Raw genomic sequence first — 16332 nt, 5'->3', positions numbered from 1 at the left:
ATGTTCACTGCACATATAGCCTACTTAGGTTGAAATCATGGTAGCAACTGTGGGTGGAGACTTTTCAAGCTCATATCAGTTCATTTTAATTCAATCCTTAATAAAATAGTCAAAATACAGAATAAATACCAACCTATGCAGGATGCCAGAGTAACCTAAGAAAGCCCTGGCATATGTTTCAATTTTCTTCTTAGGTCAGTTAAGTGAAGGAAATTTGAAAATAATTTAATTCTATTGAGCATAGAAATCCAATGTGTATATGTATGTGGGTGTGTAATTTGTGTATACACACACAAAAAAAATAGCATTTAAAATATTTAAATTAGGGGCTGGGGAGGTAGAGGGCCTACCACACAAGCAGCTTAGTTTAGATCTCCATCACTCAAGTGAAAAAGCCAGGTGTGGTCTGTAACTGAGAGGGCAGAGACAGGCAGATCCCCAGAGCTCAGTGGCCAGCCTGGGCCATCAGGAAACACCAGGTTGAGTCTTGGAAAGTAAGGCTGAGAGTACCTGAAGAAGACACCTGACTTCTAATCTCGATCTCCACACATAAGAGAGAGATTTAAGTTTGTTGTTCTAAAAGAACAAACTGACTGCAATTTGGTAAAATTGATTATTATAACTTATACATTTTTTTTACTTTTTGAAATTAAAATATAATTTCATGATTTCCCCCTTCCTTTCCTCAAACCCTTGCCAGGAGGCCCCTTGCTCTTTCTCAAACTTATGGCCTCTATTTTAACTGTTGTTACATAAATATATATTGTATATACATACATATAACCTAAATATAAATACAACCTGCTCAGTCCATATAAAGTTACTTATATATACAATTTCAGGATTGACCACTTGGTATTAGATAACCACTTTGAAGGTGGTTATCTTCCCTTGGAAAGACTTAGTCCTGCTCTCAGCATTCCTTCGTCGCCATAGTTCTTTGACTACGGTTGAGGCTCCATGAGATTTCCTCCTTTCCTGTCAGCTTGTCTACTGCTGATGAGACTTCATGAGTATAGAAACAATGTAGTGGGAGCTGTTTGAGCCATGCCTGGAAGCACCACACCTAGTGAGGTAGCAGGTAGCTGTTATGCCTGCCTTGACCTTGACCTGGAGGCTCATGCCCCTGGGGCGTGGCCTCTGGGAGACCCTTAAGACCTGAGATGAATGTACACACTCTCTCTTCACTACCTCATGGTTTGGGATACTGGAATGGACAATGGCAGAGCTTGCCAGAGAACAGCATTGGACCATGCCTCACCCTTCCAAGATCCTGCGACAAATTCCTTTATTCTGTCTTGTGAGTTAACCCCCAAATAAATTGCTTTGCTTATTAAATAGACTCCGTGGATTGCTAGCGATATCTCTCTCTCTCTCTCTCTCTCTCTCTCTCTCTCTCTCTCTCTCTCTCTCTCTGACACACACACACACACACACACACACACACACACACACACACACGCTCACATTCTCTGGCATTTCTAGGACAAGAAATTTCACAGCAAACTCCCTGGTCCTCGGGCTCCTACCATCTTCCCACCCCTCTTCTGACATGATCCCTGAGCCTTAAATGCAGGAGTTGTGTTGTAGGCATGTCAATATACATCATTTTTTTAAAAATACTGTTTGTCTTTCAGAATTCATATCACATTCTTCAATATAAACAAGTCATATAGCATTGGCTATCTCAGAGCATGCCATTTATCTTCAAGTATACTGACAGATAATTCTGTCAATAAATGACCAAGTATAGGCAGTAAGGACATCAGTATTTCAGCTTTCACTTACTTACCATATGAACTATTTATTGAATGGGTTCAATTCACCAAAAATAGTACCAGACACATAGCCAACATCACTGTTGTTACAGTTAAGCCCAATTATCAATTTGATGAGATGTAGAATTACTTAGGAGACAGGACTCTGCACATGCCTCTTGGACATTATCCTGATTAGGTTGAGGTGGGAAGTCCTGTCGACTGTGGGTGGCAGCATTTCCCTAGGATGATTCCCTAAACATTATGAAAGTGAGAACACTGGGCACAGAGCTTCATAGTCCTTTGTGTCTTGACTGTAGGTGTGATGTGCTCGGGTGCCACAGATCAGGACGATATGACCCTGCCACCAAGACGGCTACAACCTCAAACTGTAAGCTGGAATAAACTATTTCTCCCTGAGTTGCTTTTGTCAGGGATTTTTATCACAGCAACAGAAAAATAAACTAAGACAACTGCTTTTTATTTCTTTAGATAATCTAGAAGGCAAAGGAAGAAATATCCAGGGATAAAGTTTATGAGGCACATTTGCTTCCAAGTTGTTAAGATTCATTTTTCTCTTGAGGCAATTATCAGTTTTATCTCTTATACTTCAATATATTTCTTAACCATACTTTGATTTCCTCTAAAACATATCTTTCCTTGTCTAGAGACATACTTCAGTAGCAGAGCACTTCTCTAGCAATGCAGCAGTGCAAAAAAAGAAAAAAAAGTGTGGAAAAATGTGTATCTTTTTATCTGATTTCTGTCATGTTCACACTATTTCTTACTACATTATTTGTGACAACCATTTTAAATAAGATTCATGAGCACTATGCCAGTTTCTTCAGAGAGCTTATGAAAATGAAAAACATGTGCCTTAAACCATATATATGCCGCATGGTAAATCTTAAATGCAACTGGTTTGCTCCAGGCACACTGTCAGTACTTAATAAATACACACATCTCCGAATGTTAAAACTACTATGCTGAAAGTCTGATTATGAAAAAAATTACTTTTATTCAATTTTATATTATGGCTTAAACATTTTGGTGCCAAATGAAATTTCAATGAAATCAGCAAGATGAAATGTAGAAAACAGGAGGTGAAAAAAAATGGCACTAAAATTCTCAGGTTCTCTCTCCAGATCAAGAATTCCTCAATTTGAACAGCAAGTCACACACCAAACTATCTTCCTAGGAGCTACCAAAGGCAGATGTCTTAGTCACTGTTCTACTGCTGTGAAGAGACAACATGACCACGGCAACTCATAAAAGAAAGCATTTCACTGTGGATTGCTTACAGTTTAAGAGGTTTAGTCCATTATCAGCATGGCAGGGAGCATGACGGTAAAAGGCAGATTTGGTGCTGGAGAAGTAGCTGAGAGTTCTACATCTTGATCTGCAGGCAGCAGGAAGAGAGAGGAGACACTGGATCTAGCAGCATGGGCACTGGAAACCTCAAAGCCCACCCCCAGTGACACACTTCCTCTAAAAAAGACACACCCACTGAAACAAGGCCACACCCCTATTCCTTCTCAGGTAGTACTACTCCCTGATGACCAAGCATTGATATATATGAACTATGGAGACCATTCTTATTCAAAATCACCACAGCAGGTAACAGACCATGGTGGTTAGTAAAAATAAAAGATGCATCTCTGCAGAAGGCAAGAAAAAGTTACCCACATAACTCCTCCTCAGACTCCAAGCACTGCAGCACAGCTTGGAAAGAGCAGTCATAAAGGAGAAATAAGAAATAAAGGCCAGATCTTAGGCTTGAAAGTCTGCACCAAGACTGCTACAATGAAGCCCAGTACCAGGCACAGCCCCATAATCCATGCCCTAAAGTTAATTCTTAACCACTGAGCCTTTGGAATCATATTTGCCAGGTGAACACTGCTCCAACCCTGGCCAGCACAGTGTGGAACCAAACTCCATCCACTGAAATATCAGGAAGGAAGCACAAGGCATATTTCTGGTACTCAGGAAGAGGCTGGCCAAACCTAACCTTCCCAAGCCCTAAAGCCCATCACCAGGCCAGCACACAGACATTAAGCCCTTATAGCACCTTCAGTGACGGAGAAAGGCCCAGCCCATCAGGTTCTATTCCAACCACCATCCCTGTGGCTGGTATGATCTTGGGCTAAGACGGGCCTTGGTCCAACGTCAGTGCTGCTGGTCTTAACGGGTTTTGAATTGGGGCTATGATACAGCATTGTGGTATTAGGGCCCACTCCATTCTTTACATAAGTTCAATTAGCAAAGCACAGAATAATAACTGCCTAGAGGAGGAAAATGGAAGAGAGTATTAACTCCTGACACAGGATGCTGACGTGTACCCCTCCAAAGCAGTGCTGCCCAGAGTCAGGCAGCGTTCCACTCACAAGGTCAGTAACTGTAGACAGGATCTCTGTGACTGCCTTAGATCCAGGAAGAGGCTTAGAGGAACATCTTTTCAGGTGTTCCCCCATTCCTACTAAAACTACCAGTTGTTGACTTGGAAGAAAACTGGACTTGAATCACTCTCCAGTACTGACATAGTATCAGTGTTCAGAACAAAGAATCCTGTGGTCACCAAGTCTGACACTAGCAGATTAAACCTGAGTCTTATAGATGAAAATGTCCACTATTCAAGAGATACCTGACAAAACCATCAGATGTTATGGGGATATTTTTGTGTGCTCTAACAAATAAAGCTTTCCTGGAGATCAGAGTGAACAAAGACCAAAATTAAAAATATGAATAAATGACATTGTCATTGAAAGTCTTGTAGACACAGGTGCAGATGTTACAATAATTGCACCAGAATCTTGCCTTCCAAATTGGCCTCTTAAGGAGGTAAATATTCAGCTTTTAGGGATTGGAACATTATCTCATGTAAAACAGCATGAGATGGGTCAAATGTATAGGGTCTGAAGGACAGAGAGGAAAATTAAAGCTATATGTGATTAACATAGCAATGAATTTATGGGGACATGATTTGTTACAGCAAAATGGAATACCCAGATTAACACTCCTCCAATCTCAGAAACAAACCATAAATTAACATATGTTTCTGGGGAAAATATCAGAAGGTATTATAAAGAACAGTCACTGAGCATTCAGGTTATACAAGAACAGGGCGCAACAGCTGCTGATCTTTCAAAGCCACCAACAGCCCTACCTTTAAAATGGTTGATGGACAAACCTGTATGGGTTGAGCAATGGCCTTTAACATCACAGAAACTGCAGGCCTTAGAACAGCTGATACAGAAGCATATCAATTTAAAAGACTGTTTCTTGACTGTACCTTTACAAAAAAAAGAGAAAAATTTGCCTTCATGGTACCTATTTATAATAATTCTCAGCCTGTTAAGAGATATCAATGGAAGGTTCTCCCACAGAGAATGTTAAATAGCCCAACCCTGTGCCAATATATTGTAAGTCAGCTGTCAGAAATGATATGAAAGCAATTTCCTCAATCTATAGTTTACCGTTACATGGACAATATTTTATTAGCTGACTCAAATTTAGATACTTGAGAAAGAAGGTTTGAAGAAGCAAAGAAAATTTGGCCTTGCTAGAGATTATAAATTGCTCTTGAAAAAATACAAAGAGGAGATTCTATTAATTATTAAGGATGTAAAATAGGTGTACAAAAAAATTAGACCACAAAAGGTACAAATTAGGAGAGATTAATTGCAGACTCTTAGTGACTTTCAAAGATTGTTAGAAGACATTTCCTATCTATGGTTGATTTTGTAATCACACATTTGCTAGAAGTTATGGTCATCATGGATATACCTGTACAAATTAAAACTGACAATGCTCTAGTGTATGTCTCTATTAAAATGAAACAGTTTTTTGCTTATCACAATATAAAGCATATTATAGTTATACCACATAATCCTAAAGAGCAAGCAGTCATAGAAATATCAAATTGAGGCCGGGCGGTGGTGGCGCACGCCTTTAATCCCAGCACTCGGGAGGCAGAGGCAGGTGGATCTCTGTGAGTTCGAGGCCAGCCTGGTCTACCAAGTGAGTTCCAGGAAAGGCGCAAAGCTACACAGAGAAACCCTGTCTTGAAAAAAAAAAAAAAAAAGAAATATCAAATCGAACTCTAAAGAATATGCTAAATAAACAAAAAGGAGTAACAAAACCCCCTAGAAATAGATTGCATAATGCTTAATTAACTTTAAGTTTTCTAAATGCTAATGAGAAAGGAATGAAAGCTGCAGAGAGAAATTGAATAATAGAAAAAAAACTATGGAATTATATCAGCTTGTGTACTTTAAAGATGTGTTACCCTAAGAATGAAAACCAGGACATGTGTTACGTTGCAGAAGAGGTTTTGCTTTTGTTTCCACAGGAGAAGATAAGCTACAGATACCATCAAATTTGATAAAGGTTCAATCTGAGCAAGAGAGATCTCTTAATTAGAAGAGATGATAGTTCATCAAACAATGTGGCTGTTCAATATAAAATAACTTTAAGACTAACGAATGCTTTCATTTGATCAGATATAACTTGCCAAAAGAGAACCTCCCTAAAATTAGGGTTGGAGAAGGGTTTTGTTTTTGTCTTTTCAGGAGAATGAAGGCATCCAGCTAAGGAATCTGATGACCACTGGACAAATGAGACACCTGAAGAAAAAGGAGGAATCATCCAAAGAAAATGTCCCAAGAAAAAGAGTAAATTGGCTGATTGATATATTACATCTCCAATAGGATAAAATTTCATAAATCTTCCTAAATGTTTGTTTCTGCTGTTCTCTACAGACATATAATACAAATGGTCTTTATGCAGTCCCAGTTCAATAAAAAACTAAAGCTGGCTGTGGAGTTGGAGCAGGGCTCTCTCCTTCTCTAAACCCAAGCATGCTTGTTAAGAGGAAAATCCAAAATCTCTGTCTCATGTCAGAAGAGCCACCTGATATGGGACAGAAGAAAAACCAAAATTAAAAGACTATTCTATTGCTACTAATCTTACAATCCTTTGGTTTTATTTTGACTCTTCAACACTTTTCTTAAGGTACAAATATTATCTCAAAATTTGTAAGACATACATATATTAAACTTTTTGTCATGATATTAATGGTCATATAGAGTACTAACTAATTCTAGAAAAAGGCTTCATCTAGCTTCCTATACATGATTTCAGGTTTGAGTCTCTATCAGGTAACTAGGAATTAAGTTTTTGTACTCTGGATGTACATAACAAATATTAATCCTTTAACCTTTTTGAGATCTGCTGCATATGACATTTAAAATGTTTTCTGCAATAAACCATGACAATGCCTAACAGCAACCTTTGAAGTCTCCAAAAGATGGATGAGATCTTAAAATGACGATTCCACATGGAGTATCATAACACCCCTAAATGGCAAACACAATCCAAAGATAGGCTTTGGACTACAAAATGCTCAGGACAATTTTGAGGTGGCTAGGTAAGATGATGCAGCCTCACAGACTACTCTAGTCAGAACTTAAGACAAGCCCTGCACCTTCCCATTACACAGAGACTAGATAACAAATGATACAGCTACCTCTCCCAGGACTTGACAATTAACCCATTTTTTTTCTTTTCAGGATTCCCTAAAGATGCCATTGCCCCAGGAAGCAGGAAGTAATTTTAAGAACATGACACCCACATTCTCAATAGGAGGGTTGGGTGGGATTTGGTTATTCATTTGGTCATGGATATTTGTTATTGTTTAGAGTAGTTGGTTACAAGTTGTTATTGGTAATAATTTTTTTTTTAAAAAAAAAAAAGCTCAACAAAGGAGATTAGACTCAGGATTCTTGAAAAAAAAGAAAGAAAACAGGGGGATATAGATATGATAGGATAAAAGGGTAGATTATTGAATCTACTTTTAAAAAGCAACTACTTGTTTCAAATATTTTACATTAATATGGATCTTTGTATACTGATACAAAGTTGAAATTATTTTTGTTAGAACATACTGTATGTACATTTCTAATCTTGTTCAAGGTATTGTACCTATACAACTCATTTAATAAGGTAATGCAAATTTCTAGTCCTTGAAAGTTATTATTACAAACTATTTAGGATAATAAAGAAATGCAGGTTAGTAATTAGTCACCTATTACAATTGACCTTGTAGTCATATTAGATATGTTATCAACGTCAAACAGAGATATATTTTAGATAGACAGGTCATCTTCAAACACTTCAGAGACCTACAGAATATGGCAAAGTTAGCCACTGGGCAAGAAAATACCCTGGCCCTGACTGCTGACAGTATGCTGTCCAAATGGGGCAAGCAGGACACAAAAGAAAAGACTGTTGAGCTTTGCCAAGACAAGATAGGACAGCCCTTCAGAAAATCCTGCTTCACAGATAAGTCTGTCAGATATGTTAGGCCTGTAGGCTGAAGATGTTGCAGAGGAAACTTGGGTAACTGTCCATGCAGCCTGCTGTTTCTGTCATTTCTTACATTTTTTGGAAGTCCTTTGTTTGTACTTTCTGCTTATTCAGGTAATATTATTTCCTTCTCAGGTCTCTGGTAGAGTTGAAGACTTTGTAGTTGTAGTTATAGTTTTCCTTGTTACCAGATTTAGTAAAGAAATTCACTAAAGAGATGTAAAGTATATAAGGCTGAGAAACACTAAAAGATAATTTTGGTGAGGCAAGTTAGAATAGAAAGTGAATTAGGTACAAACTTTTGGACTCACCAGGATAGGATAGATATGGGGTATTTTCTCTGAATTTGTCAATTTTTAATGGACTAGATATTCTTGTTGTATTTATTGCTTGTATATACTGTATATAATTATTGTACTTATTGTATATAGTTTTTCTTACATTAGTTATAACCTCCCTTTTTTATTTTAGACAAAAGGGGGAAATATGATGATATTTTGTTTGTGCTCTAACAAATAAAGCTTACCTGGAGATCAGTGTGGAGCTAGCCACTAGTTAACCATAGGGGTCAGGTAGTGGTGGCCCACACCGTTAATCCTAGCACTTGGGATCTCATGCCTTTGATCCCAGTACTAGGGAGGAGGAAATGGGAATTGATATGGTTGGGCCATGAGAAGAATATAAGGTGGGCTGAGACAGGAGCTCGGTCCCCCTTTCAGGCTGAGGAGTTGGCAAGGAAAGGGGTAGCTGTGGCTTGCTCCTTTGTCTCTCTGATCTTTCAGCATTTACCCTAATATCTGGCTCTGGGTTTTTATTATTAAGACCAATTAAGATTCGTGCTACAAAATCCTGAAATAGCAGAAGGGACAACATATCCATAGAAAATAAACAACGTGCTTATAATTCTTGAAAAAATAGGCACAAATATTGCAAAATTGAGAGTAAGTGCCTAACTCTTCAATGCAAGAATGAGATTTAATACCAACAAACACCAAGAACTTTTAGTTGAGATCAACTAACAGCCAAAACAAGGCAAGATATACTGAAAACAGGTGAACTCCAGAATGGAGTTCTAAATCGCTGTTTTAAAGAAACCAAGAGCTTCTAGAACACAAAGAAGTAATTTGAAATTTTCACACAAAAACAAAAATGGAGATGACGTTTAAAAATCAAACAGAAATCTTACAACTGAAAAATACACTAGAGAATTTTAAAGCATGCCCAAAAAAGACATTAATGTGGAAGTTAACCTGAGCACACAAAGAACAAGCCCCAAGACACACTATTCAAGAACACATTGGATGAAACAAGAAAAAGCAAGAGAAATGGAGTGAGCTGTGGTGGTCTGAGAGAAAATGGCCCCCATGAGGAGCGGCACTATTAGGAGGTATGGCCTTGTTGGAGTAGGTGTGTGGGTTTTGAGGTCTCCTATGCTCAAACTATGCCAAGTGTGGCACACAGTTCACTTCCTGCTGCCTGCAGATCCAGATGGAGAACTCTCAGCTATCTCTCCAGCACCATGTCGGCCTGCATGTGGCCATGTTTTCTGCCACACCAACAATGGACTAAACCTCAAGGGCTCAAGCACTCCTCTAGACTAATGACTTAACCACAAATGGAAAGTATAAAAGAAGGAGAATTAACATGCTGTTTGCATACATGTATACATCACACTGACATCCAAGAATATATACACTTAACAGATAATAATGAAAGAGCTCTATTTATAGCAAAATAGCTATAATTAGTAAAAAGATATTATACATTTGAAATTTGATGAGCAGCCTTCAAATCTTCTCACTGGATAAATAGATAAGTGATAAAACTCATCTGTTAAATAGTTTGATTTACCCATTCCAAAATTCATATATATATGTGTGTGTATATGTATATATATATATGTATATATATGCCAAATACTATGCTATACACTAAAAATACAGCATACCATTTTGACTTGTCAATTTAAATATCAAAAAAAGAAAGGTGGAGAGAGAAAATGAAAGATAAAAACAAAAAAATGCTAGAAATCAAATTACAAAGTAGTTATGAGACCTTAACTAATCAATAATTACTTAAAATTTAAATTAAGTAAATTTCTCAATTAAAAGCTATGGGATAAAAAATTAAAAACCCAACTCTATGTTTCTTATACTATTTCTACTGTTCAGAAATGGCAGATATCTTTCTATGTGAATTAAGTACAATGTTATGCATTTGTGGTGTAATTAGTCTAAATTATACTCATTACACGATCCTAAAATTCAAATAAAAACTTCTAGTGACCATAACAGCTTTAAAAATAGCAAAGTTAGCCGGGCGGTGGTGGCGCACGCCTTTAATCCCAGCACTCGGGAGGCAGAGCCAGGCGGATCTCTGTGAGTTCGAGGCCAGCCTGGGCTACCAAGTGAGTTCCAGGAAAAGGCGCAAAGCTACACAGAGAAACCCTGTCTCGAAAAACCAAAAAAAAAAAAAAAAATAGCAAAGTTAGACGCCGAATACTATCTTGTTTGAAGGCACGTAAGTGTTTAGCAATCACAACAACGAGGCCTTGGCACGAAGGCAGATCAGTGAAGTAGAAGACAAGTCTACATGGAGGCCTACTCAAAGCTGACAACTAATTCTAGACAGAAGAACAAAAGTAGTCAATTAAGAATCGCCTTTGTAATAAATGGTGGTGTAACAACTAAATTTTCATAATTCAGAGAAATATACATCGAAAGCATTTCTTTTTTAATTCTAAGAAATTTAACCAAAAATGGATCATATGTATAATTGTAAAATGTAAAAGCATAAAATTTCTAGCAGTTGAGATGAAACGACTTGGCGATGCTCTGTGGAAGAGCACTTGTTTTGCATGCATGAGGCACTGTGTCCACTTCCCATTACCACAAAAGAAAGTACTCAAGAATAGGTTTGCCTTTGATTCAAACTAAAGATATAAAGCCTCTAAAAGGAATAGAGGAAAACATTTTGACTCAAGGGTGAGCAATTTCTTGGAATCAATGATTTTTCTTAGGAAGTACTAATCAACAACAAATCAGACATCATCAAAATGAGGATTGTGTTCATCAAAAGGCAGAGAAGATGGGTATGGTGGCAAATGACATCACCTGGGGGGCTGAGATGACAGAATGAGGAATTTAAAGGTAGCCTTATTACAAGCTCCAGGCCAGGTACACAGTGAACCCTGTATATTATCAAGAAATTTAAAAAGAAAATAGTTGTAATGCATAAGCTTAAAAAGAAATATAAAGCACTTTTACAATTTAGTGCAAAAGTGCAAAAAAAAAAAAAAAAAAGACTGTTTACCACAGCAACTATATAAATGCCTAGTAAACACAAGAAGAAATAGCCCCTGCCTTCACTCAAGAAAGACTACAGTGAAAAGCTAATACACCCAGTAGGAAGGCTGCAATTTACAACAACAGCAACAAAAGTTGTCATATTAAAATTCATATCTTTATTTTTGGAAATCTGTCTTATAATCTTGCCCATATCAAATATAAAATACTTTAAATCTGTCATAGCTAAAATCCTGAACATCACATAGAGACTTACCCAAAAAAAAAAAAAATGGATACAACATGTAGGCAACTCACTGTTGCTTAAAATTTTCCTATATGTTTATTTCTGCTTGGAATGAATATAACAAGTACTACATTAGGTCAGCAAGATGGCTCAGTAGGCACTCACCACACAAGCCTGATGAGCAAGTTCAATCTCCAGAGCCCACGAGAAGGCAGATGGCGAGAACTAACTCCACAGAGTTGTCCTCCTCTGACCTGCACATGTGAACCCCGACACACCATGCACACATAAACACAAAATTAGAGACTCCACAAGATGTTTACCTGTCAGAAGAGACATCACTGGCAACCGGGTGCCTCACTCCGGATCCGTTTTTAATAGAATCCTGTCTTGTGAGCCCATGAGAGCGAGCTTTCTCCACTGCAGGTACAGGTAGGTCTCCTGAGGGTCCTTGGAACTGGGTCTGCTCATGGAGTTTCGCTTTCTTCTCCTGAGGTGCCTCCTCATTTCGAAGCCCTCGAAGAACCTTTTGATCGGGTTGCTGTGATGGAGTAGACCCGCTATTATAAAACCACGCTCCTGATTTGGTGAGGATTTCTTGTTGTTTTCGGCACAAATTACACACCCACATAACCTGCACACAATAACACAGAAAAAAGAAATAAATCTCCCTCAGAATGAAAGACAAACAAAAGGAGAAAAAATTCAAACCAATAAAAAAATTACATTGTTATACTTCTGCAGTTAAAATGAACTCAAGATTAAATGCTACTATAAATTAAATAATTTATCCTTTCTTTTAATTTTATAAGCATGATTATAATGAAATTACACTGACAAAAAAAATATCAAAATGATAGCTGTTTGCTTGTATTCTGTAATTATTTATTTATTTAGAAGCATGATGTAGTAAACAGAAAATGAATTTTGGAGTTAGTCAATTTTAAATAGTATCTCCAAAACAGGAAATTAAATTTTCAGCAAGGTACTGAACCTTTATAACTATAGAACTCAATTTCCTTAACAAACAAGGGATAAAAACAAAATGATAGCATTTCTTATATTTTTAAAATAAAAATAATTCATCAAAATGCATGTTATATACTAGATTTCCAGTAATGTTAACTGTTAATAGAGTAATAGTCTACCACCAACTATATTATGTGCTTATTTAAAGAGTTTTATTTCTTTTAAGTAGCTATCAATGACTAAAACAAAGCTAACAACACCACTAATTTCAATAAAACCTATTCATTGATCATAAATTGTAATGATATATTTGATTCTTTCACTTTCACATCTACATTTATTTTGATACTATTCAAAATAGCTAAGTAATGGATCCAATCTAGACATCCATCAAGAGATGAATAGATACAGAAGACAGGTTACATATACAGAACTGCATTTTAATCACCAATAAACAAGAAGGATCATGATGTGTGCAGGAAAACAAATGCAGCAGATCTCTAGGCTGTGGAATGAGCCAGACTCAGAAAGAAAAATACTACATGCATTCTCTCCTATGCTGACTCAAGATTTAGGGGCGGGACTATGGAGTAGAAAGAGCAGCAGGAGAGGGAAGGAAGAGGTACTAGTGGGAGAGGCATGAAAGGGTGGGCAGGAGGGAGGGGGAGAGAGAGAGAATATGGAAGGTAGGTAGGTAGGTGGGTGGGTAGGTGGGTGGATGGATGGATGGATGGATGGATGGATGGATGGATGGATGGCACGCAGGCAGGTAGGCAGGCAGGCAGGCAAGGCACTATTTAGGAAGAGGACCTGAAGGGAACAGAGAGTGAAAAGAGAGCATAGAGGTGGGTAAATACAGTAAAAGTACCTAACACAACAAATGTGCATCAATAAAACATATTTCCACAAAAACATGAGATAGGCTTGATTTTTATTTTGGGTTTTTTTTTTTAAAAAATCCAACAAATTAAACCATCTTTACTACTTTTAAATGATACTTCAAGTAATATTAACTATATTCAAATTGTTCCCAAGTAGAATTTGAAAACTTCTTATAAACCTCAATTCTATACCCATTAGACAGAAACACCCCTTTCCTCCCCTATTCCCAACCACGATAACACCTATCTCATGCTTGACTGGTAACTGAAATATCTTTTTCAGAATCCAGTAATCTAAGGACATTATTGCTGTATGACCAGAAAACCTTCTCTATCATCTCAAAAATCTTTTTTTGATTAATTGGAAACTCTACAAATAAATAAATAAACAAACAGACAAAAATATGTTTGTGAAATGTAAGGTAAGCATATACTTCAAATGAGTATTATATGCTTACACTGACTCTCACACAGACTCCACATTTCAAGATTTTTTTCATATTTAAATGACTTCCAATAATATAGATAATCACAAAAAAAGAAAGCCTTTCTGCCTACTAATCAATAACAAAGCAGAAATCAGCTTGTGAGATAATTACCCATCACTGCATCCAACCAAGTGGTTTTCACTGAAATAAGGATGTTTTGTAAAGTATCATTTAAATGTTCCATTAAACCAGTTGTATTATTTTTATAGTTGGCATCACACAGCATTATAATTGTTTATTATGATTATAATTTTGTTCTTTCATTGAATGGGGTATATATTCCTTTATCCACTACTGAATTGACTATTATTGTTGGAAGCAAAGACTCTATCTTGTGTTAGCATAGTAAGACCATATAAATCATAGACTACTAAGATCTAAATGCCTACTAGCTTGACGTCACTTGAAGTAATCCTGAAGGAAATATAGTAAGGTATTTGATACTATAAAACCAAAATTTATGTTTCATCAATTCCCAAATAAGTTACTCATCAATAATGTTAATATATGTGCCACTTTTAATTTGAAAATAAGTAAGGCAGTATTTTTAACAAAAACACTGTGGCCTCACTCATTTTTTAGTACACAAACTCCACAGTTCATTTTCTATGATTGATGTGAATGGACATTAAATATAAATATATCCAAATGCATCAACCAATAGTTTTAAAAACCATATTATGTCCAAATGATAACCAAGATATGACCCCTTTTGAGGTGACTTGTGACCAATGCAGATGCTTTCCAACCTCTATTAAAGGAAGGTCCTTTGAAAACACATGAAGAACTGTCGCCTGGCAGCAAATCAAGGGCACTGGCCAGGCAGACGCTCTCTCACTAAGCTCAATCTTCAACCAGCAAATAAAATCGGAAGTTCAACTTCTCTGTTTGAAACAAATCACTAATCTGTTAGAGGACTCTAAAATTAGCTGTCTTTGGAATAAGTCACATTCAAGACATTAAAGAATAACTTGATAATTAACAATGGAACAAATGAATTTGCAAGGCAATTATCTAAGTACTGTTATTTACCTCTGTCAAAAAGATCCAAAGCTAACATACATTCAAGATGATAGCTTGAAAGAACCACAGCAAAAGAACCACAGTGCAGTTTAATGGAGACAGGCAGAAAGGATCCTTAATGTAAAATACTCCAAAAGCAACTTATTTTAAGAAATAACCTAAAGCTGAGTGACAGTGCATCACTATAACCCCAGCACTTGGGAGATGGAGAGAGGAGGGTCACAAAGTCAAGGTGAGCCTTCCAACCTGTGGAGTTTGAGCCCAGCCTGGACTACGTAAGACCCTTATCAAGAATTTTTTTCTTAAAGGAAGGGTGTGGGCACTGTGGAGAGAGAGGGGGAAAGGGGACTAAACATAAGAAGTAAGGGAATGGTGGGAGTCGGGAAAAGGTGAGAAAGGGTAGCTGGACAACAAATGCAATCACAATACACTGTATACAATTCTACAATTCTCAAGGGAATGAGGGAGGGAGGGAGGGAGAGAGGGAAGGAGGGAGGGAGGGAGAGGGAGGGAGGGAGAGAGGGGGGAGAGAGAGAGAGAGAGAGAGAGAGAGAGAGAGAGAGAGAGAGAGAGAGAGAGACTTCTTAAGTTAGCTGGTTTATCAGAACAAATTCAGGGGATAGCTAGCTGCAAGCTGGCACCACAGTTAACTGATTATATATTCTGAAAGTGCAGTGATTTAACCTCCTAAAATGGGGATAGGGCTTGAAGATCACGGACCTCAAAAATATTCATAGTAACCGTAAGTCTGGGAATCTGAATGAAAACTTAAGGAAAGTTAGCTGATCACCACACTAGTGTGAAGTTCACATAGAATAACTACTTCTTCATTGAGCTACAAAGATTTGGTTTTAATTTATCATTCTAATTGATAACAAATGAAATCTTTTTAAAGTATGTGTTCTATTGAAAATGCACTACTGGAGAAACCTTTAACTGGGGTATAAACAGTTTCAGTACCATTAAGCATGTCACAAGAACTCCCAACTCCCCATGGAACTTCATTCCATGAAGTAATGTGGGTTAACTTGAAATTGCAGACATATTTAGACGACAGAAATGGGGAAACAAGTACAAATAGTAGCTTTTTCTAAAAGTCAGCTGTCGGCACACTACTTACTCTATGAAAATAATGACACTATATTCAGCGTTCATAGACAAACTTGAAGGAAACTGTAATTTACCATAAAAATGAATTTCAGACCAGAAAATCCCAATTTGTATACAGAAGGGAAAATAACTATTAAAACTAATTTATTTTTGTGGATTCAGACAGTATATGCCAGACACTATGAAAGGAGCTCGTGAATAAATAGGTGT

General features: G+C 37.2%; 1 protein-coding gene across 40 annotated transcripts in view; it reads right to left on the bottom strand.

Moving 5' to 3' along the window:
• Positions 1–16332, bottom strand: part of Rims2 (regulating synaptic membrane exocytosis 2) — a 490233-nt gene that overhangs the window by 332124 nt on the left and 141777 nt on the right. For all 40 annotated transcript variants that reach the window (XM_052747649.1, XM_052747654.1, XM_052747651.1 and 37 more), the window contains one exon: positions 11975–12285. In XM_052747649.1, coding sequence (XP_052603609.1) covers positions 11975–12285 — 311 coding nt within the window. The remainder of the gene's footprint in view (positions 1–11974; positions 12286–16332) is intronic.

This window comes from Peromyscus californicus, unplaced genomic scaffold (genome assembly GCF_007827085.1).
Source record: "Peromyscus californicus insignis strain IS unplaced genomic scaffold, ASM782708v3 Scaffold_20__1_contigs__length_68692818, whole genome shotgun sequence".
Taxonomy (NCBI): domain Eukaryota; kingdom Metazoa; phylum Chordata; class Mammalia; order Rodentia; family Cricetidae; genus Peromyscus; species Peromyscus californicus.
Note: the sequence above shows the minus strand (reverse complement) of the source record. Positions and strands in the feature narration are given on the sequence as shown.